The 26,231-nt window shown below is 41.1% G+C and overlaps 2 protein-coding genes across 3 annotated transcripts; one reads left to right on the top strand and one right to left on the bottom strand.

The window, feature by feature from the left end:
• Positions 1–676: 676 nt before the first annotated feature.
• si:dkey-28a3.2 (uncharacterized) lies at positions 677–11,686 on the bottom strand. 2 transcript variants are annotated; one of them, XM_055058742.1, is made up of 8 exons: positions 11,572–11,686; positions 11,355–11,485; positions 5,978–9,277; positions 4,473–5,147; positions 3,566–3,615; positions 3,431–3,492; positions 3,014–3,343; positions 677–1,616 (listed from the first exon to the last, which is right to left on the bottom strand). In XM_055058742.1, the coding sequence occupies exons 3-8, from the start codon at positions 9,119–9,121 to the stop codon at positions 1,600–1,602; spliced, it is 4,278 nt and encodes a 1,425-aa protein (XP_054914717.1). In that variant the 5' UTR covers positions 9,122–9,277; positions 11,355–11,485; positions 11,572–11,686; the 3' UTR covers positions 677–1,599. The 2 variants fall into 2 exon arrangements, with proteins under 2 accessions (XP_054914717.1, XP_054914716.1); XM_055058741.1 differs by lacking the exon at positions 11,355–11,485.
• Positions 11,687–14,592: 2,906 nt separating this feature from the next.
• On the top strand, positions 14,593–25,319 carry zfta (zinc finger translocation associated). The gene is made up of 5 exons (XM_055058753.1): positions 14,593–15,045; positions 16,923–17,423; positions 18,603–18,959; positions 19,359–19,817; positions 21,040–25,319. The coding sequence occupies exons 1-5, from the start codon at positions 14,922–14,924 to the stop codon at positions 21,528–21,530; spliced, it is 1,932 nt and encodes a 643-aa protein (XP_054914728.1). The 5' UTR covers positions 14,593–14,921; the 3' UTR covers positions 21,531–25,319.
• Positions 25,320–26,231: the final 912 nt, after the last annotated feature.

Genomic DNA, 26,231 nt, shown 5'->3' with positions numbered 1-26,231 from the left:
GAAACACTATTCACTGTCAACAATATAATCGGGATATTAAAGAGTAAAGTCTGCAGCTTCATTGTTCTTTCTAATCAGTTCAGGCATTGAACAATAGTTGTCTCAAAAATGGTTCTTTAAACAGTACAGCATATTCTCTATTTGTAGAGTTCAGTTGGAGCAGAAAATAAAGATAGAAGATTGATTGGAAAGGCAGGGATTCCCAAGTGCAGTAGAAAAGAGCTACATTTCTAAAGACACCTGAATCAAATGAATGGAATGTATTTATGTATCACAGTAGCTATCAAATGGTGGCTAATATGTAAACACCATGATGCTAATTAGTTCATAAAAATGTTCCTGATTTTGTTTCAACCTGTAGAATTTCTAACACATAGTGACATTGGTTACAGCTGTAGCGAAAACGCGACACCGTCCTCAACAAATTCAGAGATGAAACACTTTGTTCTACCATAAAATATAGTTTTTAAGCTCAGTTGTTAAAACCAGAAAATAAACTACTGTTAATAAAGTGAGCAGGAATCTTTAATATTTCTTTTCCATCTGATCTATTTTAGCCGTTTCTAGACTCTCAGACTTGGATTATTTCTGGATTTTTATGAAGACAGTATTAAAAGATTTTATATTGAAGTCTAATCAGAACAATTATGGAATAAGATGTGCATAAAAAAATGCATTGAATAACCAAAATGTAGAAATGATTTATTACTGAAAAAGGCATTTAAAGATTCTTCTCAAACAGGTAAACATGTCATCAAGTTACATTCAAATGTGAACAAACAAGGTAAAGTCCAGCTCCTCACTCTGTTACAGCTGTCCTTCAGTTTTCTCAATTTGTGCTTAAACAGAACGTTCATTCAGGGCGTTAAGCTTCATACCAAAGAGGAGATAAAACCAAAAATCAGGAATGTGTTCTGATATTTAGCTGCAACGCTTCATTTACTACTCATGCAGAAAAGTCTTTAGTCAATACTTACAAATGAGAAACTGTCCTACTCTAACATGGAACTGTGTGTATGAATAATGCATCTTCAGCTAACAATGATGCTTAAGAAAGATCAACAAATAATAAATAATGTTTGAAAATAATATTAACAATAAACAGCATTATAAAATTTGGCCTTTCACAGCTACCTTTGTATTTATTTACATACAAGAAAGAAAACAAACAAACCCTGAAGGTACTGCAGAAAGATTTCCACACAGGTGATGAAGTCAGAAGAAAAAGCTGCCTCGAATGATAAAACAGAAGAATATACAGTAAAGGGCTTGAAAGAGCAGCATGGTACGGACACTTTTAAAAAACAGTTGCGCAGCTTGAGACAGCCACGAACTGAACCTGGATCCAGAGGAAAAAAAAAAAAGACAAAACACAAAGACTGGAATGTGTCCAGAACTGAGCCTGACCCAGTTGAAATCCAAAAAAACCTCTTTACCACGTTTCCAAAATCCACAACCTAACCTCGCCTTTTCTTTTAAAATGACTTTGTGGAAACAAATAAAAAGAAATGGAAAACAGAATTGAGAGAAGAAATAGAAAGATGATGTTCTCTTTTGGACTTGGTTTCCAGTCAGATCTGCAGCAATCTCCTTGACACATCAGTTCCTGTAGGTTTCTGTAAAAACAAGTTAGAAGGCATAAAAACAGTCAAAATATCATCAATAAGACTGTGATTAAACTGAAAAACACAAAACAAAGAAAAGCATAGAAGTTGAGTTATTTATAGATGGAGTAACATGTCAGTGAGCGGAAGCAGAATTTGATCCCCCAGAACCCCTTTATCTCACAGATGAATCATGTGGCCATGTTGCATACAAAATCAATATACCAGAAAGGATCTCAGGAAGGTCACACATCTCCAGAATCCTTTCATTACAATTTTTTGAAAAGGTTATTTTTGTATGTTGTTCAAATATAAACTGAGGGCAAAAAGCTTCAATAATAAAAGATAAATTCACATGCATACAGATGAATCGATCGATGAATGTATTTGAGCACATTCACTTTCTGTGATACACACTTCTACGATTTCAGTGTTATACGCTTTGCCTGTCAGTGGTTATAATGTTATGCTCTGAAGCTGTCTGTCTGTGTTGGTGTGAATCTGACTGATGTTTTTAATATAAACAGCTCTGGAAAAACATTAAGAAATTACTTAAAATGGTCAGTTTTTCTGATTTTAATGTTTGAGTAGAATGAACATTATTCTTTTATTCTATAAACTACTGACAGAGTAGTCAGTAGTTCATAAAAATACTACATTTTTGCTGGAATTCCAAGCAGAAATTTTGTCTTCATTTGCAGAATATGAGTAAGAGTCAAAATAACAAAAAAGATGCAGAGCTTTCAGACATTAAATAATACAAAGAAAACAAGTTCATAATCATTTAGAAACCACAATGCTGATGTTTTAACTCAGGAAAAGTTCAGAAATCAGTATTTGGTGGAATAACAGTGAAGGTTTAAATGGTCTGTTCATTTTTGGTTGTATATATTCCAACAGCCGGACCCGAGTTGGCCACACGGTCCTGTTGCAAACCGTTGCCTTATCGCTGAGCTGAATTTGTCCTAGAAACAGCTGTGTCTGTTTCTAGCTGTTTGACATGCTCACTGTGGGAAAGGATGAAGGCATTCAGGTAAACTAAAATACTCTTTGTGACTAGCAAAGATTAAATTATGAGCATCTCCTTTGAAAATAACGTTTAACTATTATGCATGAATATACTCTGACCTGAACAGGCAACAAAACCTGTTACCGGCACCAACAGCTGTCTTATGTCCAATCACTGCTTCTGTCCTTTCAAGATGTTTTGGTTCACACCTTTTTCAAAAGTACACATTTAACAACACATAAATATAAATAGGAATTTTATGGGACTTATTGGATCATTGGGATTGTCGCATTGTGTTCATCTCTGGCACAGAAAGACTGAATTGCTGATATCCAAGATTTTATGAAGTGTATAGTGTTTGATATTAGCTAGGAAGGACATGTTAGCAGGCTCAGGGTACCTTCTGCAGCACCGCAGTGCTGCTGCAGCTGGCTGCTGAAGAAGCGCTCCCGCTGCGACACCTGCTCGTCCCAGGCCTCCAGGATCCTCTGTTTCTCCCTGGGTTCCAGCCTCAGGGTGAGGGGGTGTACCTCGTCGATGTGGGCTTGCACCCCCTCCAGGCTGTGGGAATACTGCAGCTCGCCACAGACCATGCACACCAGCAGCTGGTTGAGTGGATCGTAGTCCATGAGGTAGCGGTTTCTCCATACCGCCTCTGACATCGAATCCTCCTCCTCATCATTATCATCATGATCATCAGCATGATCAGCAAACAAAATATCTGCCTCACCTGAAAAAAAAAACAACAAACAGTTCAAGACTGTTTGTTTTGTTGCTGAACAGATTAGTGAGCAAAGAGTGACAGATGATCATTTACCTTCTACCTGAGCTGGGCAGTTGGTGTACATAAAGGGTGGTGGGTCGGGATCCACTGGGATGCTGACGAAACAAGATTATATTAGGTAGAGCTGATGGAGGCGATGCTAAAAACAGAAGCTACATAAATTCCTACCTCATTAGGTTTTCAGGTGCATCAGAGGAGTTTACCCACTGACTGGACTCCTGCAGGAAGTGCATGGAAAAACAAAACAGGAACACACCAGGGCATAAGTCCCAATCGCTAGTTTCTTCTCATTTCATCTCAAAATGCTTTGTGAGAGTAACAATGCTAATTATGATTAGTTGATTGGAATCATAATACTGTGATACTGCCAAAATGTAATATTTTTGCCTGTCATAATTTCATTTCAGCCCAGGTCTATGCCACATAAAAACTTTCTGATTTCTGTAGGTCAAAAAGTTGTCGTTTTGATTATAGACCTTGTTTATGGTTGCAGTGGAGTTTATTTAGGGCTAGATTTCTATTTGTTAGAAATTTTAAACAATCAACTTCTCTTTTCTAACTAATATTTTCTTTCCACACTACTATTGTGTTCTACTTTATGTTTATCTATTATGGCTCATCCTTTATAGTTAGTTGCATTCTCCTTTACAGGAGAAATCAAATATTATGCATTCTCCTGTGATCTTGTAATTTTTCACTGACTGGAGATAATATTAGTATTTTATTGACCCGGCCTGAATCAGAAACATAATCTGTGGAGAGAGCTAAAGATTAGGGTGATGGCTACAAAAATTAAACAGGAGAGGAAAATCAGCAGCAATTCATAAGATCCTTCACAAGAACATGATTTGTTTTCATGTTTCATTTTACATAAATCTGTAAAAGATTTGACTACGTTTTATAGTAAAATTTCAGAGTAAAATTCCAGACTGCCTCTGACATAGAATCCTCCTCATCATCATAATCATAAAAACTGATTAATTGAATCAATAGCTAAAATATTTGGAAATGTGATCAGATCAGAAAATATTGAAAGGATCCATATACTATTTACACCGTTTAGTTTTGGTCTTACCTCCATAGCTGTCGTCAGCATCTGTAGGTCCTGACCAGGCAGATCAGAGCTGCTGCTGGCGCTGGAGGCTCTGGTTGAGGTCCGCCCCTTGTACTGAAATGCCTTCTTTGCTCTTTGCTCCTTCTTTTTTAACCTCCAGTACTCTCGCTTTCTCCTCAGAAAGTCCTCCTCAGACTCCCCAGGGATGGGCTTTGGAGGCATCATGATGCATGTTGGTGCTGCCTGGGCAGAAGATTCCACCTTATTTAAGGGACTTTGAAGTTGAGCACAAGAGATTTTTATAGGAGTAAGGATGGGATTTTGATGTCCATCAGGAAGTTCAATGGGCTGCAGCTGGATGCTTGTCAGAGGGTTGTCTGGGGGCTTCAGAGTCGGGAGAGAAGAGGCTGTCTCAGTTTCTGTGGCTCTGGGTGTCCACTTTTGGCAGTGAGCTGAAGAAACTTCAAGAAAGTCCGTCAGATGTGACGAAGGTTCATCTTTCATGTTTCCCTCTCTGCTGATGATGGGGGGTTTAACACAGAGTGTGTCCGATGACTGTTCAATTTTACACGATGAGCCAACCAGGATGTCAGGGGAGCTGCTCATGGCAGGTAGTGATGTGACAGACGAACAGGACTGGAAGGATGGCTTTGATGGGTTTACACATTCACTAATATTAAGATCAAGTCCTGCATTCTGAAAGGTAGAACATAACAGAAACAGAAGGGTATTAAGCAAGACAAACTTACAGTGCAGATTCAGTTTTCAGAGAGGCCAAGTAATGATTCAGGTTTCAGTGGGAGTCGATGCTCCTGCCTACAAGGCTGGAACTGAGCCAACCTCAGAAATCTACTGTTTTCATGTTCACATCCTAAGATACTTCTAGCCAGCTCAAATGCAAATGGAAAGATGGAAATCAAAATGTTTGTTCTTGGTAAAATTCTTTTGCTCTTTACATTTGCTGGAGAACCAGAATTGAAACCCTGTCTTTGATATAAAACACACTTTTATCTCTGGTTTTTATCTCTGAAAACCAGAGATAAAAGAAATCTGACAACATTTAAAAGTTGAAATGCTGTTAAATGACAATATAGCACTGTGTCATTCAGAAACAGAACAGGGGATATTTAGGGGTTGCAACACCAGAAGAGCAAACATTAGTTCAGGAAGTAAATAATTACACCAGTTAATCACTCTAATAAGTACTTGATTGGTGTTCTTGGTGGGACAAACATTTCTTTTTACAATATTTAACAATATAATAATATATATATTTTACATATACCTTACTCTTCATATCTGCATCATCATTTTTCCATCTACTTTACAGTTGCATACTACATTGTGTTAACCTGCCACATAACAAGTCAACAAAAAACATTGAGGTTCTGTCAGTAAATTTTAATTTTTTAACGCCTGGTAGGTCAGCTTGGTTAGTGGAAGTACCAGCCACAATCTATCACAGAATATGTTGCATTGTCACACTGTAATCAACATTCAGGTCAAGAGGTTGACTGTTGGCTCACCTGGGTATTCTTTGAAAGAATCTCCCTCTGCCTGGCCTTTAACCTCGCCCTCTGCTGCCTTTTCATCAGCTTCCAGTATTCCCTCTTCTTCTGAATGGTGTTTGAGCTGCTCTTCCTTGTCATACTGCTGCAGAACCTTTCTGCAGGTGGCACACAGCGGTTGTGACTCTGCTGATCATGCTGATCAAGGTGATGCTGCTGTGGTGGATCCAGGGATGTAGTTGTGATGTGATGGAGCTTCGGTAGCTCTTCAGACCAGCAGCTTTGATGGGCCCAATTGCTGCTGTAAGATCTCTGACTTCCCTGTGATGAGGCTGTGGTGATGAAAGGTGTGGAAGGCGTCTGGGATGACTGAGCGCAGGCGGAGTGCGCCACCTCACCTGAGGCCGGAAGAGATGGAACTGCGTCACTGAGCTGGGGATTTGGTAAGTCTTTTCCCTCCAGCACAACACCATCCGACAGCAAGCTTTTAATTTGGGATGTCAAGCAAGCAGGTAATAAATCCTTGTCATTCTTTTCACAATGAAGCTGTAATAAAACAGGCTTGATGTCCTGCTCTGAAGCATCTTTGGTTGTTTCTATTGCCACGGCAGCGTGCTCAATTTGATTCTCTGAAACGGAGCTGAGGGATTCCTCCAGCAGTTTCTTCATGGAGGCTACAGCCAGCAGAGTGGTGGCTTGGCTGTCTGAACTGAGAGATGTCTCAGGCTCCGGCTCTGGAGGTGCAGGTGGGGAGGTAGCGGGTTTGTCTGGACAGATGGCTCGATCCTGTAGAGAATTTAGGTCAGCTGCTGGCACAGACTCAACCTCCTGTTTTATTTCATTAGCATGTGGTACAGCACTCACAAAGTTGTTTGGAAAATGTGCTTTTTCCGCACTGATAGTAAGATTGGTGCTCGGCTGCACAGTGTTCAATTCTAGTGTGTGCACCCTCCTTCTCAGTAACCCTGCACTGGTCCTTGCTTGGAAAATACTGTGTTTCAGTCGAGAAGCACGAGCTGCTCGCTGTTCACGTTTCTTTGTTCTCCAGTATTCCCTCTTCTTGGCCATCCTCTCCTCTTCTGACAGCTTCGGACCCACGGATAGCAGCGGAAGTGATGGCGTACGGCTTGAGATGCTCATTTTCATGACACAGCCACCAAACTTTGACCCTGCGGCTGCGGCTGCATTATGAGGGGACTGGAGATGAGTTAGTCTGAGCTGATGAACACTTTTGCTTGGCTGTGAACTGGAACTAGTCGTTATGTCAAAGTGAGACTGTGGTTTGACAGCAATTAATTTAGAAGATTTGTTGACTGTCTGCACCAAAGAAAAAGCAGTTTTACCCTGAGATGAGCGAGTTAGAGGCGAACGCCGATTTACCCTACATGGGGAAACACTTCTCCAGTTCATATCAGTTTGTGACGTTGGCTGCATCTTCTTAGAAATGTCATGGAGCTTTTCTTCACTTTTGTCTCCAACTACACTTTGATATTTTGCACTCTGAGGTACGTTTATTGTCAGAGTCCCATCCTCTTTGATGAATCCCCCAATGGCCTCTGATGCGAGTATAGGGGTCTTTTCAGTTGAATGCGCCAAGGCTCTTGCCTTTCTCATTTCTTCAAGGATTTGTTGGTAGCGCTTTACTCGCCGTGTAAAAGAGTCCTTCTCCTTTAGTCGAATCTTCTTCTCCAGTGACAGCTTAGCTCGCTGTTCACGCTTCTTATTCCGCCAGTACTCTCTCCTCTTGGCTAGTATTTGCTCTGGTGTGTCTTTAGTGTCCATTGTGGGGATAGCTCTGGTACGAAACCCTGCAGCTGTCAAGAAAGGTTTATTTCTTAGATTTCTCTGATTCAGGAAATTCTTCTGCGTTTCAACGGGCCTTTGTCGAAGTGTTTTACATGATGAAGTCTCTTGGGTAATGTTAGAATGATGCATACATGTTCGTTTTCTCTGTGATTCTGCTGGCTTCCTTGCTGCGGTTGTATTAAACGTTCCGACTGTCTGTTCCATCTTATGCCCATGTGGATTCTGTCCTTTTATCTGCTCTGTGTGCAGGTCAGGGACAGCTAACTCACTTTGCAGATCGTCAGTCTCCAATCTAACTGTTGGATATGGCACTTTAACCCGAACTGGATTCCGCTTCTGGCTTGTGCCTCTCAGAAACGTCTGAGAGGTCAGAGTTGAGTTGGCCACAAGTATTGTTTTCTGTGCCGGCAGCCCATCTCTGTTTTGTGGCCTCTCTCTGACTTTATTGGTCTTAGCTGCCAGCTTTGCTCTCTGCTCTCGTTTCTTGATTCTCCAGTGCTCTCTTCGCTTGGCTGCTCTCTGCTCCTCCGACTCCATGGGAGCTGGTGTAATGCCAAAACATGTAGCCCTTTTTACAGTGACCAAGGCACTCTTTAATCCATTTTGAGGTGTTGTGTGTGTTCTTTGGCCTTCTGTTTTATTAAAAACAGGGCCACATAAAGCTGCATGCATTGTATCTGTTGTTTCACAAGGCAACACCTGGAGTCCATTCAATGCCACTTGTGCCTCTGATGTGTTTGGGACTGATGAGTCCTGCATAGAGCCACATGGCTTGGGTTCTGTTTTTGTGGAGCTGCTGCTGGTTAAGGGGGTTACTCTCACTGGAGGCACTGATGAACTGATGTTCAGTTCGGTTCCGCTGCTTTTGGATGAGGTAACCAGATTCCTAAGACTTTTGGTTGTTGGACGTTTCACTGCGACCGAGCCACCCTCAGCTGCTGTAGCCAAAATGGAGCATGATGTTGGCTGCAAGTTACGTAGGACCTTGCTAACTGTCATTGCTTGATGCCGCTCCTGTTTTTTAGGGGCCTTTGTTGAACTGTGTTCAATTATCCTTTCACCCTTTGATAAAGAACTATATGAGACATCATTACTTAGCAAAGGCAAAGGAGAGGACAAGGCAGCCAAGGAGTCTGACAAATTGGTATTGACCCCTGCAGAGACATACATGTATGAGCGCTTTTCCTCACTGCTGTCTTGTGTCGATTTCTTTCTCTGTTCAGACAGTCGGGCCCTCTGCTCCCTTTTCTTGTTTCTCCAATATTCTCTCTTTTGGGCGAGTGCAGCATCATCATATTCGGAGGCTGGCCGGTAGCGATGGGATGCTGGACAACCTTTACCTTTCTGAGATGGCATGCTATCGTTAGCTTGGATAGCCCATTAGTTCTCATCTAACGGTAAGATTTATCTTTGTCACAGTAAATCAGTTGAGTTCCTCAGTAGAGATTCAGGGTAGTTAACTCCCAAGAGATGCTGCTGTGCAGATGGCATTGCACTGGCATGCAGCAGTACCTAGGGGAAACAACACAACCTTTAGATGCATTTTTGCATTAAGCCTCGCAAATATTTGACATTTATTGAGCACAAACATGTACATCCTGTTGAATTGTATTTTCCTGGATGAGGATGATAACTTTGTCTAAACAAAAAGTGTGTGACAAATGTTTTTGTAAAGATATTACATACAGAAAATATTAGACAAGTCTGTAAAACCCAAAACAAACCAGCATTAAAATGATTCTACTCATCAATATCAGTAAGATCCATCGTAAAGCCGTTGCTCAGATAATCTGGGCTGCAGAGGAATTAATACCAACAGTGTTTTTGCCACATTAAATTTACAAACGAAGACTGCAGCTTCTGATTTAAAAAGTAGTGATGAGAGTTAAAGTTTGAACCTTTCGCAACAAGTTGACATACCTGCTCATCCCTTAAAAATTCTTAATACTGATATAAAACTAGCTACACAGGACAGAACAACACAGCAAATGTGTATGCAGGAGCTACATAAAGATAACCATAAATAAAACAAAGCTTATTCAGCAGTTTGTGTTATTAATTGTGGGGATATTTTGCAGCAAGGAGTTTCTTATGTAGAGAATTGATTACCTGATGTTCAGCAAATGTGAGCATTGCAAAAAAGCAACAAGTCTGGATTTTTGGTTGTGTGGAGGTTTTGGAACAAATGTTATTTAAAATGCAATAATGTTGCAAAAACAGTAGTTCCTTTAGCTCACCAAGCCATGAGAGGTTGTAAAAACCTTTAAAAATAATTAAGGTCCATCGGTATAGAATAAGAAGGATTACGCAGCAGAGGAAAACATTTTACACTACATTAATGTATCTGCAAAAAAAACAAAAAACAAAAAGAAAACTTGTTCCAATTGGCTTGCGTGGTGTTGCACTTGTGTAGTCATGGACCACTAATTTGTTCCATGATTGCAAATAGAACAATAAATCTGTAGTTACAGATCCAAAAACCACACACTGCTGCATTGAAACAAGTCAAGATCAACTTTGTTTGATGAAATAAAATTACACACATTTGAACAGACTTCAACAATCTCAACTAATGCATTAAGGGAGAGCAAGCCAACATTTTAACCATCAGAGTGTCAGAGGCCATAAAGGTCAACTAAAGACAAATAACTACCACTGACACTGGCTTTGACAACAAGTGAAGCATGGGGTGGAGATAAATCTTAAAAACATCAAAACAGGATGACACATTTGGTTCTTACGGGTTTCTAGCAAAGGAACAATGTTTAATGTAAGAATATGTTTCTTACATTAAACAGAAACACTGGTGTTTTTTTAATGTCACACATTTTTTGCTTTCAATAAAAGCAAAAAGTGATTTCTATTTGGTCTTTGCTTTCAATGATCACTTTACTGCTTCCTACCTTATAGACAAAAGTCTATAAAATGTTTACATGCATTTTTCATATTCTTTCTCGAAAGAACTGGTCCCTGTTCTTGGTCTTATGCGTTTTAGATGTTTTTGCTGCCTCAACACACCTGAACTTAATGGCATGCTAAAGAAGTTACAATTGTTTGAGACTGGTGTGTTAGAGCAGGGACAGATCTCAAACCTACAGAACAGTGGCCCCTGAGGGTTATGGTCAGGGATTACAGCTGTAATCTGTTTGGAACAGTCCAACATAAATAACATTCTGAGTTCACACAGGCACATTTTTATGATTATTATTATTTTATTCCTATAATATTATTAATTTATTTCAACCACATAAGAACGCTTTGTCCGAATAACGAGACAATGGAGATGACTAAAATGAGCCGTCTGTTCCAGAATCATTTGTGGATAACATTTGTTTTATGAAGTAAACATGACTCATTTTGATACTGTCTAACAGGAGCGTCTCGACGTCCTCTTCCGTCTAATGCCAAGCATTCGAGTGTGTGAAACGTGTAACCAGGAAGGAAACAGTCTCTGTCTCTTTGAACATGTCCCTTTCCAATCAGAAATCAGTCCCGTCCTACACCGTCTTTATCCTTTTACTTGTGATTGTTTGGCTTGAGGCGCGGCCACGTTGCTGAACATAACCTCAGTCAACGACAATATACCAACCCTGAGTGACAATACGCGGCTACATTTTTACGTAAAGCATGCCCGGGTCCCTGTCTCCCTCAGCGGCACAATGGACAACATCTTCCGCCTGTTGTCCTAACGGAGGGGGCGCCAGTCTGTGTGCGCTGCGTCTAAACATGGAGGGGGAAAAAAGCAGGCTAACAAGAAAAGCAGCGAGACTACAACAGGGAGGGACTGAAACATGCGTGTCTGTTACCTTCCAGCGACGCCAAAACTTTCCGGGACACTTTCTACGACCGCTGTTTGGACAGAACAGGGCCAGGCCGCCGCAGCTACTGTCCGCCAGCCGAGCTCAGCCCGCAGCAGCCTTGACAACGCTCAAAGTACCAGGATGTGGGACCTGGACGCTCCAAGGCGTTCTGTGTGCGCGTGCGGAGAGGAACCGCGAAAATTACTGCGTTTTAAATCAGTTTTTGTTTGTTTGTTGTTGTTGTTTTTAAATTAAAATAACCATATGTGAACAAACGGTCATAAATAGTAGGTTTTATCCGACTACTAAATATTGATCTTTTTAACAGTAACTGTACAGTAATCTTCTGGGGCCATTAAAAACACATATTGCCAAAAATCGGCTTGTTCTTGTTGAAAGGGATGACAAAGCTTAGTTTAAGCTTTTAATATTTTTAGTCTTAACTGAATCTCAGAAACTTGAATCTGAGAAAGACATCAGACCCCAGAACACCAGGGGTCTTGTTTACGTAGTTTTGTAGTTGAGAGGGTTTCCTTATTGCCTGTACAAAATTAATCTATGGAGAATTACACAGGGGACAAAATTAAATAAATGAATATATCGTTAGATCACTAATTAAAAGGACCATGAAATAAATAAATGTTTAATTAAATACTGAAATAATTTAATGAGGGCTGAACAGTGGCGCAGTTGGTACCACTGTTGCAAGAAAGTCCAGTGCTCGATTCCCAGCCTGGGTGTCTTTCTGAGTTTGTATGTTCTCCCTGTGCATGCGTGGGTTCTCTCCGGGTACTCCGGCTTCCTCCCAAAAACAGGTAAATTGGTCTCTCTAAATTCTTCCTAGGTTTGTGTGTGTGTTGCAAGGGGTCTGTATGTCTCTCTGTGTTGCCCTGTGACACGCTGGTGACCTGTCCAGGGTGACCCCGCCTCTTGCCCGGAACATTCATTGGAGACAGACACCAGCACCCCTCCTGACCCCACTAGGGTCAAGGGTGTTAGAAAATGGATGTATAATTTAATTAATTTATTAAATGCCATTAAATTACTAAAATATAAACATATAACAGCCAAAGCAGTTATATGTAATGAATGTGTCTTTCATGGTTCCTGTTCATAAAATAATTGTATCTGGGCTATGGCCACTCAAAGTAGAGAGGCAACTGTTGAACTCCTCTTAGCTCCAGCTGAGCTTGGTTCTAGAAAATCAAGGCGAAGTTTCATGAATTGAAATTCTTTGACTTTTATCTGGTAAGTAGTTTGAATAACAATCTCCTGCTTCCATGTCTGCGGACTGTAAAATCTCTCCCACTGGCTCACACAAAAGCTAATGAGAATGAATCCTGCAATTATGTCTGCCAACACAATTTTCAAAAAATGAGGTTAAACTAGTGGAGTTCAACAAGTCAGTATTAGCACCACCCCTCGATTAATTAATTATTATATCTAGTGTATTTTCTATCAAATAAATTAACCATTTAATTGAATACTTATGTTCAATGAAATGGTTAATTGAACATGTGGGACATAAATGTCAAATTATTATATGGGTTATGGAATTTGAGTAAAGAGATTAATTTATTATAGTTTGGAATAAGACAAAAATGTGAAAGAAGTGACGCCCTGAGTACTTTCCAGATGCCCGGTATGTTATTTCTGTTCCTTTTTTTCCTGTTTATTTTTCTGTCTTTATGTAAATTGTGCTACAAAAATAAACCTGCCTTGACATTCATACAAAATCTTTTGTTTTCATCTATGAAATGAAAGTATTCAGTAATAAAAAGGTAACACGTAGGTACAAAATAAAAACTTGTCACCAATTGTCAAAATAAGTGACAACATAGGATAACGCTCATCGTCAGTTATAAGAAGTGTATGAAGAAGGGTGTACATAATTTTTTGATACGGCATCTTAAAGTAAAATATAAATATTAATATATGTATTGTGATGTTTTGGAAAATGTCTGCCTCATTTCTCTTCTGAGACAAACCTCTGGTTTAAGTGAAAATACATTTAGCAAACCTGCCAGAGGCAGGAATCATTGTGGTACTGAATATCTTTACGCGAAATGTTTTGTGACCACACTGAGACAAAAAGTTTGTCTTAATAATTTTTACCAAACCAGTGCTTTTAAAAAGCATATGTAGGTGAAATGTGGAGGATTTAGCTTTTTAAATCCATCATCTGGACCCCTTGTGACAAAGAATTGTGGGATTTTCCTACCCTGCTAAAAAACAACAACTAAACATTCAGTTGAGAAAATGGTGAAACAACCATTGCTGAACTGGATGCCTGAAATGACTCATAGACCAATTCTCCTTTGAGTCTGCTTCCTGTTCTCAGGCCCCGTCTGTTGTTCCTGTGAGTAGTTCTTTTCCACTTTTACCACATCCTTTCTCCATTAGGAGACTCCTGCAAACTATACCTATCAAATGCAATTATCTGTCCTCGGTTGCCATGTTCTTGCAAGGGAAGAGAAACAAAGTCATTGATCTGCATTCTATTGACTGGGCTTCCTTACCAAGATAACTTTTACCAATGAATTGTACTGTATTATATTTACAATATAACTGGACTGTGGTTGAATGCAAATACCTATATGAAATGTACTGGCATCAATTGGGATGATTTTATTATAAATTTCTATATAGCTGAAAATAAAATTGATATGTTTGCACTTTGTAAATTAACTGAATTAAATCGAACTGGACTAGGAAAATAAGGCTATATATCACTGTCAAATTGCACAAGTCCCCATTTAAAACACTTTGTGGTCTGGGGCCCAGGGGTCCAGGTGACATGGAACCGCCTTGTGTTTGAGCATGAGCTAAAGCGTCTCTGCCATCGCGTGTTTATGATAGAACAACAGCAGTTGTATTAGCAGCTTATCAGCATTAGCGTCTGCTGCTCGCTCCGCCCCCCCTCCGGGGTGGGTGTGCGTCGTCGACGCTGTTACTGTCTCTTTAAATTTACCCAGGAGCCCCTTAAGGAGCCCCAGGGGCCCCTAGTCCGGCTCCCCACCCAGAAGACAAGCAAGAACCTTAAAATACATTACTGGAGGCCTAAGCTGAGACGAGTCTCGCTTGAGCACCGCAAAGTGTTTTCGCCGGCGGATTGAGTGAATCCATGAAAAGTTAACTTGGCTCCCGTGCCGGGCGCGTGGGAGAAACCCTGGAGAACACGGGCTCCAGAGCGATGAGCGCCAGCCAGATGCGTGTCGAACGGTGCCGCGCGGCGGAACATGTTCCTGCCGTGACATGCTGTTCATGTGAGAGTGACATGTCCCGCTCCGCCGCTCCGACCCGCTGAGGAGGGAGATAGTACACGAGCTACAACTACACCAACAGCCAGGCCAGTGATGGAAGAGAAAGAGGCAGGGGAGAGCGAGCCAGTGGACCTCCGCTCTTCCGAACAGTCTGAGTTGCTCTCATTAATAATAAGCGGAGAGGAGGAAACGACGCAGGAGGAGAGCGACTTGGGAGGTAAACGGAAAAAAAAATATATGTGCTTTTCTTTTTTTTTTCTTTTAGGGCCACAGCTGAGTGGGTGTGCGTGGTTGTCAGTGACACAGCCATTGTCAGTCAGACAGTTAATCCGTGTCAGGGACAAAGCCGTGGAGCGGCATGGCCCCTCTGTCTCTGTGGCTCCTATAAACAAAGGCTCAACAGCATACAAGCTGGGGAGACTCACTGCTGCCATCTAGAGGAGAGCGACTGCAAGGCAAGACAAGTTTATTGGTATAGCACAGGGGTGCTCAAGTCCAGTCCTCGAGAGCTGCCATCCTGCATCTCTCAGATGCATCCCTGCTTCAACACAGATGAATCAGATGAATGGCTCGTTACCAGGAGTGTTCAGAGCTCCTGTTGGAGTGAGGATGCTTCTAAAAGTTGCAGGACGGTAGCTCTCCAGGACTGGACTTGAGCACCCCTGGTATAGCACATTTCAGCAAGGCGAGCCAAAGTGATTTACACCATGAAGACATAAAACGAGCAGCAAACATTTGCACAATAAAGAGAAGCTATGAAAAGGTAAAATGCAGAGTGAAATTGATGATGCTCCCGCCTAACCTTTTCCTTTGCTTTCTTTTTTTTCAGCACCTCTTCATTAAAATTAACAAACGCACATATACATGAACACTCACATACATAAATGGAACCCTCCATGAACAAAATGCAAACATACACACAGAGGGGAGGGGCAAAACAAAAAGCAGACCCACCAGCAGACCAATCACCTTGCCGCATGACCTCATGACCAGTCCTCTTCCCACTTCCAGTTGGATATCATTTTGGCCCAGCCACGTGTAAAAAGACAGCGCAGATCCCCAAAAATCAAAAGTTCTTTATTAGTAAAATAGCTGATCTTCTTGAGGGCAATGTAAAGAGTAATTTATTTAATCCAGTGTAAAATTCTACATGAAATTCTTCCATGAAAATGCAATAGCTTAGCTTCCAAAAAACAATCACTAAGTAGGGATCCAGAATTGTTTGAGATAACAAAGTCTTCAAGATAGACATTTAAGATGCACATTTTATGTTTAAAGGAAACTCCTTACCAATCATCACAGCCAACACAGCCTTCCAGAAAACTAATATGTGAGGACATGCCCACTCTGTATGTGGTCATGTCCTTTCTGGGAAGTACATTCAATGCAAATGTCAGGAATATTAGTGTTTAAGTGAAGTAATAACTGGAGTGACATATTGCCCAGTTAGCCACTGTACTGTAATAACTTGGAATTTATGTTGGCAGATTGAGTATGAATAAAAGCTCAACCCTCTGACCACTTCTGGCTTTCAGCTTTCTCCCAGATCTGTTACCCACGCTTGCAGAATGCTGCTTGAAGATTCGTTAACGTTTATTGAAAAACATCGAGTAAAGAGTAGACGCACCTGTCCTCTATCATCTAAGAGGTTCATCATGATGTCTTCTAATGAAGACAAAGAAGGTAGATCAAGATCATTTTGCTCCTGGGACAAAACAAAACTCCGAAGTCTGAATCAGAAGATAGCTGTAAAAATGTTTTTTAGGAATACAAAACATATTTGAAACAAAACTTCAGCTTGTTTTGAAGTTTTTCTAATGATATAAATACCCTCCCCGAATAGCGATCGGACACCTTGGTATACCAGAACTCAAAACCTGTGTCTGCTCGACCTGGTTGAAAATCGCTGTGTTGATGAATTGGTGAGAACTGGGATAGTTGACAGTTTTCCCCCCAAATAATCAATAAGTATATGGCCAGGTCATTCAGAGCTGTAGATAAAAGACAAACACAAGGACTGTCTGTGTGTTCAACTTAGATCTAATTTACTATTTACCGGTGTGGCTGATCTGTGTATTGTCTTGCTCTCTGAAGAAGACAATCTTGCCAATGGCCATGGTGGGGAGGATTCTGAGACAGGTATGGTCACACCTGTGAGATCACCTGCCACCAGCTACTGGAGCATCACAGAGGGACCCGACCATCCACTCCTCTCCCCAGCGCCCGGGCCCTCGGTACGCAAACCCAGGGTCCAGAGAGCGTCACGTCCAGGCCTGAGCAGGATTCCTGGCCGCGATCACCGCCGCTATTACCACGAATACTGGCGCAGCGAGTATTTGATGGACTTTGACCCCCAAAGGCACGGAATGATCTGCATGGTGTGCGGCAGCACGCTCGCAACCCTGAAGCTCAGTACCATCAAGAGACACATCAGGCAGAAGCACCCGGACTCTCTCCTGTGGAGTGCTGCAGACAAGGAGGTGATTCGCTCTGGCTGGGAGAGCCATCTGAGCCTGGGGGCAGGTCAGAGGTCTGCTGCTGGTCCCTCACTGCACGGAGAAGAGGACTCTATGCACTTTGGTCAGCATATAGGTGGTGAGTAGAGCGAGTTTTTGAGATCTCATATTCAGTGGGAATGTGTACTTGTTCTTCTCTACGCTGATGCCTCAAAACAGAATTTAGTGCAACAAGTTGACTTCAGAAATTACAGATTAGGAAACAACGTGAAGAAGAAAGCCAGAGCTACAAGGAATGATTGAGATAAAGCACATCCATATGTTAGACTGGCCCAGTCAAAGACCATAAACAAGTCCACATAATAATCTGTGACAAGACTTAAAACCTGCTGTTTACAGATGCTCTCCATCCAGCTGGACTGAGTTCAAGCTGCTTTGTGAAAAAGAATGAGCAACAGTCTTCATCCTTTGGTGTCAGAGCCTTTGGAAATAGACTTGCAGCGGCAATTGAACTGGAGATAAATCTCCAAGTACTGACTCAGGTAGACTGAACATAAGCACCTCCCCCCACATACATTACATTTTTTTAAATAAAAACCCCCACAAACATTTAAATTAGCATTCGTTTCATTTCATTGATTTAAAACCACACGTCTTTTTTCTTCTTGTTCATAATTGTGCGATTACAGAAAAGTGTGATCCAATTCATCAAAGTTTCCGGATGAAACATGACACCTACGCTTTGACAGGCATGCTGTTTTTCTGTTCAACAATAGCTGGCAGCAAAGGACCAAGAAAATATATACGTGTGCTGATGAGACGTTATCACGCATGAATCAAAACAAACATGAAACATTTTCACTCTTTGAAGAGACCCAGTGCCAGAAAAGTTTTGTTGTGGTTCTGTTAGAGTTCTGCTCAAACTGAACCAGCAGCTCTGTGGGGAGACTCACACTAACATAAGACATGATCTTTACAGTCTGAGCCTTCGGCGGGCGACTGGGCTGTTTGTGATATATATATATATTTTTTTTTTACAAACTATTCTGTTAGGATCAGCAGAACCCAACAATCTGCTATCTGACTTACTGCTTGAGTTTAGTGTTGAAGAGCAAAGGTACCAGTTTAACATCCCAGAGCAGCACATGAGCTGCTTTACACTTCAGTATCTGAACTCATCAAGCCTAACAATGGACCGGACTGTGTAAGACACAATCCTCTGATAACCGCTTTCTGCTTCTTTTTCTCAGGTCGTGCTCTAAACAGATGTTTTTTTATGTTTGTTTTGTCTTGATGTTCCAAAATACAATATACCCAGAAACTCCAGATCCAGTTCCACTGCAGGAGCACCAACAGCAGCCCGCCGCTTTGACCCCACGGACCACAGAGGACGAGAGCCTCCAGCCCCAAGAGGAGGAGCACGAGCTCCCCGGACCGTCGGCCCGGACCTTGGAGCGCTACCTGAATGACTCTCTGCACGCTTGGTTCCGCCAGGAGTTCCTGATGGAGTATGAGGCTGAGGCCGGCCGCCTGCTCTGCATGGTGTGTGGAGCAGTACTTCCCTCGCTCCACTTGGATCACATAAAGAGCCACGTTCTGGAAACCCATCCCAACTCTCTGGTTTACAGCTCAGAGGAGAAGCACTGCATCCTACAGGCCTGGGCCCAGACCCATGGTGAGAACATCAGCCGCTGTCGAGTCAATTTTATTTGTATGGCACATTTCAGCAACGAGGCAGTTCAGAGTGTTTTACATCACAGAATCAAACATACGACATGAGAACATTTTATTCTATGTTAGATTCACGTTTGCAATACACAACTGCTAAGGTACGGACGATTAATCTTACGATTTGCTTTCTCATCACTCCCTAATCACTTCATATCCTGATCAACATCACCATGGTAACACCTAGCCTCTGCTGTGTCCGAGAAAATGTTGTAGGGACAATGATTCAAAGGTTTGTTGCGTTTATGTCGGTAAAAATGCTCAAACCTATGGAGAGTCCTTTAAGTAGTGCATCATTCTGGGCAGAACCTGAATGCTGTTTGTCTGTTTTTCTGCTCTCTGCCAGGTGAACCAGACTCACTCAAGTCTGAACCAACACCCAACACCAAAGCAAAGGGGGCGGACATTTTCACAGAAGACCTTAAGACGGTTCCAATCAACGCTGACATGTTCCCAGAGGGCGACAGCACTTTAACTCAGGACATTCGTCTGATCGGTGAGGACGGAGGGGTCGGGGCCCCACGCCTGCCATCCCAGCCTCTCCGGCAGTCCAGGAAGAGGCGGCTGAGAGGGGGTGACCCCTGGCGACTCCGCCTCGACTATCTGGTAGCCTATGGGCCCCAAGACCAGGGCACTTTTTGCATGGTGTGTTCTCAGGTCTTGCATGAAAGCAAGGTGAGCAGCTTCCGCCGCCACATTCAGGAATGCCACCCTGAGACCACAACGCTGAGCCAACAAGAAAGAGAAGCAATGGCTGCTGCCTGGACCAAAGTCTCGTCTGCTGATGGAATGCAAATATCAGATGGTGAGAAACGTTTCTACATTGTTGTGCTTTATTCAGCAGTTGCTAAATCCTGATTATTACCAATAATTAGTATCATCCTGCCCTGCAGCCTTCATTAACTCTCACCTTTCTGTCTTGTAAACGATGCTTTACAAGACAGATGCTTGTTAAATACTGTGAATAATTAGTTATATAAATAATGTTTGTTGTCTTATATGCCAATGAAATAAATGTTTAGACCTAAGAGCTCAATGTTTAAAATCCTTTTATGATTTTTTTCACTCAAGAGACTTGACTTGAGTGATAACTAGGAAAGCACCGATATGAACATTTGGACTGATCCAAATTTTGATATCAGTATTGCTGCTTTGGAAATATTAACAGACCGGGTTCATATTAAATACCAGAGGATCATCAGCAGAACAATAATAATCCACCCCACTAATTATCATACAATTCATCAAGCAGTTACATATAAAACAAAGATTTGATCAAAGCTCCGAGTTCTGTAGAACTTTCTAACCAGGAATGCATTGGCCTCCACTTTGGTATCAGTCGATGTTAGTCATTGTTTTACACATTGATATCGGTCCGATAAGAAAACTGGGCCAATGCGACGTTAACAATGGATATTTATTTACATTGCATTGCTGTAAATAAATGTGGTTGTGGCAGTGATGCAGAGCAGGATTGTGCGAGTTCTTAACTCAAGAAGGGAGGCAATGTAGGCAAGGTGTGCTCATTTTTCACAGTGTAGAAAGGTAGAGAAAATACATAATATATACAATATCGGTAAAAAAAAAAATATCGACAGCAATATTATGAGATATCAGTACTGATGCATCCCCATTTCTAACAGTTGCATAAGGAAGATTTATCATACTACATTCATTATAGAAGTTAACTGAATCAAAATTGTCCTACATAAAGAAAATATATGTCAAATTTCAAATTCAAAACTTTCCTAACATGTTTCCTTGAACAATGAAATTCTTAGTTTCCTGGTCACACTGGATGGTTAAATTATAAAATGTCTGTAAATAGTAACACAGGCAAAAATACAATAAAAAAAGGAAAATAAACTTTACAAAAATATAAACTATGCAGAATATAGACCATGTAGATATTTTATGCAGATTAGCTGGTATATGCTGCAATCAGTGAAACAGTGAGGAGCAGTGATAACCTGTTGGAGAAGTGGAATCAGCTGCTGGTCTTTGTCCCTCCCTCTCTGTGTCTGTAGAACTGAACCCCAGTGAAGCTGTTGCCTTCAGTCCTACCAAAGGCAGAAATGAGGATTCCACTTCTGATGTCTGCGCTCCCCTCAACGCCGTGAACAGCAACGACAGCGAGACCGGAGGGAGGAGCAGATCTCAGGACTGTGGCGTTGCAGCCCCGGTCCCTCGCCACGGCCATTACCCCGGGAAGGACCAGAGGAGGAACTACCAGGTGCGCTGGCGAATGGAATACCTGATGGATTATGACTGCAGGAGACATGGCCTGATATGCATGGTGTGTGGAGCCACTCTGGCGACGCTGAAGGTCAGTACCATCAAGCGGCACATCCAGCAGGTTCATCCTCACTCCCTGCTGTATGGTGCTGAGGAGAAGGAGCAAGCCCTGCTGAGCTACAGCCAGACTGCCCTGCATTTTGTCCACTCTGATGACTGCTTCTCCTCCCAGGACCACGGACTCACACAGGACGCTGCCTCTCCTGCGCAGCTTGGCACTTAGAAAGGCCAAGCTGTGCAGGAGTCTGTTTTCTCCCCTGGCTTCTGTTCAGAAGCAACCCTCACTCTTCTGTTCCTAAACCATAAAAGTGGATGACTCTTCAGCTCACCTCTAGTGTGAAATCATAGCACGATTGTGTTACAGCAAGAAAGAGTGTGAGAGTAAGATTCAAGTTTACAAAAGCAGGATAACCTCTTTCAAATCCCCTTCAATTTATTTCTTAGTTTCTACTAAAAGGCTGAAAATGAAGCGACGTCAAAATGTCAAAGCTTCACAAATATTTAAAAGTCCAGTGACTCATTAAGAAGGAACAATGACACTTTATTTAGATTTCCTTTTTGGAAGCTACTGATGTCTTTGCACAAAATGAACCAAATCCTGCCAACATAGTGGATTATGTGCTACAACAGCTAACACATGAAAGCTACTATTAAGCCATGTGAGTCTGCCTTTTCCATATGATGGAATCCATAAATCAGTGCTGAGAACAGCATAAGAATGCAAAGCCATATTTCATAAGGAGTGAGGCTGAATTGGACTGAAGCAGGGCCTCAGGCAGAGGCTTTATGACGACAGGTTGAGAGTTTCGAGCTGGATGATTTCACTCAGCAGGTTGGATCGCTGAGGGGCAAAAAGATTGTTGACAGGACTCAAACATCTTTACATTTAGTTGAGACCTGCAGTCAGGACCATGTTGAGCCTATTAGAGCTCAATAAACCCGTGTTTATTTTATATTTCGTAACCTGGACCCACAGGACTGGCAGCATCACGATTAACGTCCAACTGTTAGCAATGAACTGAATTGAGCTGATGCTTTAAGTTAGAGAAAAATCCCTCAGGTCCAATATTCCCCATCAGACACTTCTGCCTGTTAAACTACTTTGTTCCAACATTTCTCTTTAATTAGCTACAAAAAGAGCAAAATAGTGTTTTTGTTGTAGGTTTCCTGTAACAGAGGAGACATTTTCACACAGGTCCTTTGCCAAGTTGTTACATTTATGTGGCCACATCACTGGCTCATCTGCTGGGTGTATTATTGCTGTAATGAATTATACCGGAATTGGTGACACTGTGATGACAACAGAGGCTAAGCTAAGAAGCCTAAAGGTTCAGAAATTTTTTTTCATACTTGCATTTACCAAGAATAATGTCAAAGAGCAGAGAAGTCTGACCACCTGTCAATCAAAATGGAGCAGGAGCTTCATACAGGTGAGGAGTCTGCAGGAGCAGCTTCCCAATAGGTGATTCCATGACAACCCTCTTTGTCTGAACACGCATTTATTTTTAAAGCGAAAATGTGTCAATTGTTCCACGATCCTCAGATTCAGGCTTCGCTGAACTATCATTTCGAAACACTGACATTTAATAGAAAATCATTTATATGGAACTTATTCTGCTGCACAGCCTGCGTCATGACACAGAAATGTAATGCTGCTTGATCTGGCCCCTCTGGGCTTAGTCTGGTACATATTAGACAAAAAATAATAAATCTTCCGTTAACATAAAACTACATGTCTTTGAAATGGACGCTAAATATGTTTGAAAGTGTTCGCATTCACTTAGATTATAAAATAGCTGAAAAAGAAATATTGGAATTTTCTAGGATTAATATGTTTGGGTGATTTTTTTTTCTTTTTTTTGTCAGCGATAATTTTTCACTACAAAGTTAAAGAACATTTCAGTGAAATTAAAGCAAAGCTGAAGAGGTGTCTCTTCCTCCATCATGGCTTTTCTCTGTCACAGAACAACCGCTCCATCCGGTCACTTTTTTAGATTTTGCCGCATTTAATTCACATTTTACCAGACAAATATTTAGTATTCACTGCTGCATCAAGATTCATAGAAATCATTTTGGTTTCCAGCAAATGGAAAATAAGCTGAGGTGACTAGCTTCTGTCTCAGTGTCGGCTTTAAGGATTCTGGCAGCTGGAATTGAACTGTTGTTAATGAGACAAACTTACAAATGAGTCTCTGGGCTTTAAAGGTTTTAGGGACACCATTGAATATTTATTCGTTCATACTTGGGCTTGTTTCTGGTCAGGGCCCAAGTCTTTTCTCAGGAAGCTAGAAACCGAGTGACAGACGAACACAACGCAGCACTTTGTCCCATAAGATCTTCTCAACTCCACCCTTATCTGTGTGCAGCCAGTAAAATGTTTGACGTTTTTGCTGATGACAATGAATGGAGCAGATGGAGCTTAGTCCTTGTTTACAAGTGCAGGTGAAGGATGTCCTCCTCAGTCGTCCGTTTTAATCTCAGTCTAGGTAATACATCACCATGCATTCTTCCCATCAGCAAAATCATCTTCCCTTAACACTGCACAAAAATGTGTAAATATCTGAAAGTGAGTTGTGTTTTTCCTTTGTATGAGCACTTTTTTTGCATCCTGGTTTCGGCAAAACATGTTTGTAACTTAAGTCCAGTTTTTCTACTTTATTCAAAATTGAACGATGAAGGCATGTTTTAACGCTGGAGAAATGCTTGTTAAATCCATGAATTCACTTTTGCAGACTTTGTTCCAGCTTCACCGTGTTTTGTTCCCCATTCAGTGTACACAGTTTATGCAACACATAAACTAGTTCTGTCATAGAGTGTCACTTCTTCTTCGTCTTTTTCCTCCTCTTCTCTTGGAAAACATATCTCAGGGATTCTGTTTGCATCAACACTTTAATCAGTGATTGTTTTTTTGTTTAGTTTTTTCTTCTAGGCTGATTGCTGTTGGACACTTCTGGAGTTTATGTGTTGGCTTCAGTTGTGTCACCGTCAAACATAAATACCACAGTGAATTAAAAGCTGTGTTTTAAAAGAACTGCAGCCAAACATTCTGATTAAAAAAATACACATTTCTGGAGAATAAATTAAAACTTACGATGTTAAAAAACCCTAATTTGAAGAGTTCATTTTAGTGACGCGACGATGTCAAAATACATTTCCCAACAGATTCCAATATGTTGAAAACTGACTAACATTGGCTGATACTAATGCTGATGTCAATATCCCTACTTGCTTCCATTTCTCCGACATCAAACCATCCTACCTTATTGATGCACAATATCAGGGTCAAAACAATGCATAGCAACAAGCTAAACGGCACAATGCTTTAAATGTGACCCTATGTAGTCTGAACTGTATCTCAGCCTTTGCCGTGACGGTGGGCTCATGACTCTGTGGTATTTATGTGGGACTGACATTCAAAAACAGTTGAGATGTCTTTAATGAAGGATAAAATCTTTAATCCAAAGCTAACGTACAGTGACACGACAGAACAGGCTCCATCTTTATGGCTCCTCGTCTCTGACATAAGCACTTAATTCATGAGATGATGAAGTGAGACATGATGCGTTGCTTGTGTGTATGCGTGTGTGTGTGTGTGTGCGTGTGTGTGTGTGTATGTATGTGTGTGTGAAAAGTGATTGCTCTGCCCCTTTCCAACAGGCCAATGTGTGAAATGTGCATCCTGTCATCAGTGAATAAAAACTCATTGATCCTCTAATCCTTTCTGAAGTGAGATTCTGCTTCTGTTGTTGTATTTTCTCTTTATTGGTATTTGAAGGCCAGTCAAAATCAGACAGTTCACATACTGTAGATATGTAGACCTGATTCTGGTTAATATGCAGGTCATGTGGAGGTCATGTGATCTGACCTCCAGATTTACCTTCACAGTCAGTGAAGGCAAATTTATCTTTTGAGTTCTGGAACATTTTATTTGGGACGAAACGATTAATCATGATGAATCGATGATTTAAATAATCGCCAATTAATTTAGTGATCATTAGTAGATTAACTGATTTAAAAAAAAGGCCATCTGCTGAAAGAACAGAAACTATTCTGAAACTGTACAGCAAGTAAATACATTTTGCATTTGAGATAATAGCACCATTATCTGTAATTATGCTCTACCAGAAATTGTCAACTGGCAGTTTTAGTCTCTCCTGGGTTTAACTCAGTAAAAAGTCTCCTATGATGTACATTTAGCTAATTATTGATCAATTAATCCCCTAAAAAATATTCAACATGTCAGCCCTCCGCTACTGATGTTCAGATCAGCAAAATAAGAGTCTTTTTTTTCTAGATTTTTTTTAGCTTCCTTTGTGACAAATAAGAGTTCGCTAAAGGAATGCTGTCATTGTATTTTAGGCAATAAAATGTGTTTCTTATTTAAAAAGGGAATTCAATTGTTTGTGTTATTTTTCATGTATTTCCAAGTATTTTACAAAATAAGCTTAAGTGGTGAAATGACAACTGTCAAAATAAGTGATTACTAATATTATCATTAGATGCACACCATAGGACAAAACTGAAGTTACTTTACCTTCAAAATGACACGTAGAACCGAGAAACTGTTTTCATATGCTCACTAATAAATAACATTAACATTAAGCACCATGGTCTAATGCAGGCCGGCGGTTGCTACGGAAATATCTGGAAAACATCAGGAATGTTGCAGACGTCATGGCTTTAGTTACAGGCACGTTGTGCAGATGTGACACAAACATGCGACAAAAACTTTATCCCAAGAATCTAAATGTTGCTGTGGCTCTTATGCATGGATTTTCAAAGAGCTTTTGAAGATGATGATGCTGTGAGCAGGAAGGATCTCCAGTTTATATACGAACACAGCACAGGGTCCAGAACACATGAATGGGTCCGACAAGAGTGGCTATCTGAATAACAAGTAGCATAAAACTAACTTTTATGTTGC

Source organism: Poeciliopsis prolifica, unplaced genomic scaffold (genome assembly GCF_027474105.1).
Source record: "Poeciliopsis prolifica strain line A6 unplaced genomic scaffold, Auburn_PproV2 SCAFFOLD051, whole genome shotgun sequence".
Taxonomy (NCBI): domain Eukaryota; kingdom Metazoa; phylum Chordata; class Actinopteri; order Cyprinodontiformes; family Poeciliidae; genus Poeciliopsis; species Poeciliopsis prolifica.
The sequence above is the reverse complement of the archived record's forward strand: the minus strand, read 5'-3'. Positions and strand labels throughout refer to the sequence as shown.

Bases quoted from the DNA above. Each gene is read 5' to 3' on its own strand.
- si:dkey-28a3.2 (XM_055058742.1), bottom strand. From the start codon at position 9,121: ATGCCATCTCAGAAAGGTAAAGGTTGTCCAGCATCCCATCGCTACCGG. The intron at 5,148-5,977 runs GTGAGCCAACAG...TCTACCTTTCAG, and splicing joins TTCTTTCAAAGAATACCCAG to AATGCAGGACTTGATCTTAA. The intron at 3,616-4,472 runs GTAAGACCAAAA...CACTTCCTGCAG, and splicing joins TGCTGACGACAGCTATGGAG to GAGTCCAGTCAGTGGGTAAA.
- zfta (XM_055058753.1), top strand. From the start codon at position 14,922: ATGGAAGAGAAAGAGGCAGGGGAGAGCGAGCCAGTGGACCTCCGCTCT. The intron at 15,046-16,922 runs GTAAACGGAAAA...TGCTCTCTGAAG, and splicing joins GGAGGAGAGCGACTTGGGAG to AAGACAATCTTGCCAATGGC. The intron at 17,424-18,602 runs GTGAGTAGAGCG...CAATATACCCAG, and splicing joins CTTTGGTCAGCATATAGGTG to AAACTCCAGATCCAGTTCCA.